The sequence below is a fragment of the Vulpes lagopus genome, chromosome 19 (assembly GCF_018345385.1).
Source record: "Vulpes lagopus strain Blue_001 chromosome 19, ASM1834538v1, whole genome shotgun sequence".
NCBI lineage: Eukaryota > Metazoa > Chordata > Mammalia > Carnivora > Canidae > Vulpes > Vulpes lagopus.
Genome location: NC_054842.1, coordinates 42,567,777 through 42,569,131, shown reverse-complemented (window position 1 = coordinate 42,569,131; position 1,355 = coordinate 42,567,777). Strand labels below are relative to the sequence as shown.

General features: G+C 39.6%; 1 protein-coding gene across 1 annotated transcript; it reads left to right on the top strand.

Moving 5' to 3' along the window:
* The first annotated feature begins 610 nt into the window (after positions 1–610).
* LOC121478692 (ubiquitin-conjugating enzyme E2 N-like) lies at positions 611–1,033 on the top strand. The gene has a single exon (XM_041733893.1). It carries the CDS (start codon positions 611–613, stop codon positions 1,031–1,033), a length of 423 nt encoding a protein of 140 aa, XP_041589827.1.
* Positions 1,034–1,355: the final 322 nt, after the last annotated feature.

The window sequence follows — 1,355 nt, the reverse complement described above, 5'->3', positions numbered from 1 at the left end:
GGAGCAAAGAAAGACTGGAAGAATGAAGATAGACATCACCTCCGCAGTTCCTGGTGGAAAATAGGGACTTTTGTCTCGAAATGCTGCTTATTTTGCTAAAGTTTTCATTTATGTGTTAATGTAACAAATCTTGGTTGAATTTCTACCATGTGCCAGGCTTGATGTGAGGAGCTGAGATAAGAAAATGGATATGCCATGATATCAATCTCCAAGGAGTTTAATCCGGCAGAGGAGAAAGGTCTGTGAAATTCATTATAAAACAATGTGAGGGGGTCTGTTAAAAGACAAGTAAAAAGTGCCTAACATTGTGGGACCAGGTAGAAAGGGGCTATTCAGAGAGTATTGGGGCTGGGATATAGGCGGAAGGCTGGAGCCAAGGGGGAAAGCCTTACATATATATGCAATTATACGTACAAAAGTAAGAATTTCCAGGTATAAAGTAAGGAGGGCTTTTTTTGGAAAATGCCTTTTAAAGTTTCAGAACATTGACTTAATGAGTACAGTAAACATAACTTTCTAAGTGGAGATTAATGTTACAATCTTTTGCACTCATGTGTGAGGCGAGAGGAGCCAGAGTCAAGACCAGAGGCCTAACTCAGGACCTGACAAGATGGCCCGGCTGCCCCACAGGATTATCAAGGAAACCCAGCATTTGCTGGCAGAACCAGATGAGAGCAACGCCCATTATTTTCATGTGGTCATTACCCGCCCCCAGGATTCCCCCTTTAAGGAAGGGATTTTTAAACTTAAACCATTCCTTCTAGAAGAATACCCGATGGCAACCCCTAAAGTACGTTTCATGACCAAAATTTATCATCCTAATGTAGACACGTTGGGAAGAATATGTTTAGATATTTTGGAAGGTAAGTGGTCCCCAGCACTGCAGATCCGCACAGTTCTGCTATCGATCCAGGCTTTGTTAAGTGCTCCCAATCCAGATGATCCATTAGCAAATGATGTAGCGGAGCAGTGGAAGACCAACGAAGCCCAAGCCATAGAAACAGCTAGAGCATGGACTAGGCTATATTATTAGATTTATATAGAATTTCCTTTTCTATATAAAAAGGGCAGGAATTTGAAATTTCCTCACTTTGATGTCATCTTTGTTGAACATTTGCTCCTCCTTAACACACAATGTATGAATTTCCTGTGAATCTAAGGTTTATATAGAATTATATAAATATTATAATATTTAAATATTATAATAATATTTAAAATCGATCTGATCATCAAGTGTGCATCACTTCCCCTGTTCTGCCAAGACTTCTTTTTTGGTTTGCACTTAATGGACACAGTCTTAGAAACAGTACAGAATCCCAGATATCTTCAGTCCTTTGGTGATTAAATGCACGTTA

Bases quoted from the DNA above. Each gene is read 5' to 3' on its own strand.
- LOC121478692 (XM_041733893.1), top strand. From the start codon at position 611: ATGGCCCGGCTGCCCCACAGGATTATCAAGGAAACCCAGCATTTGCTG.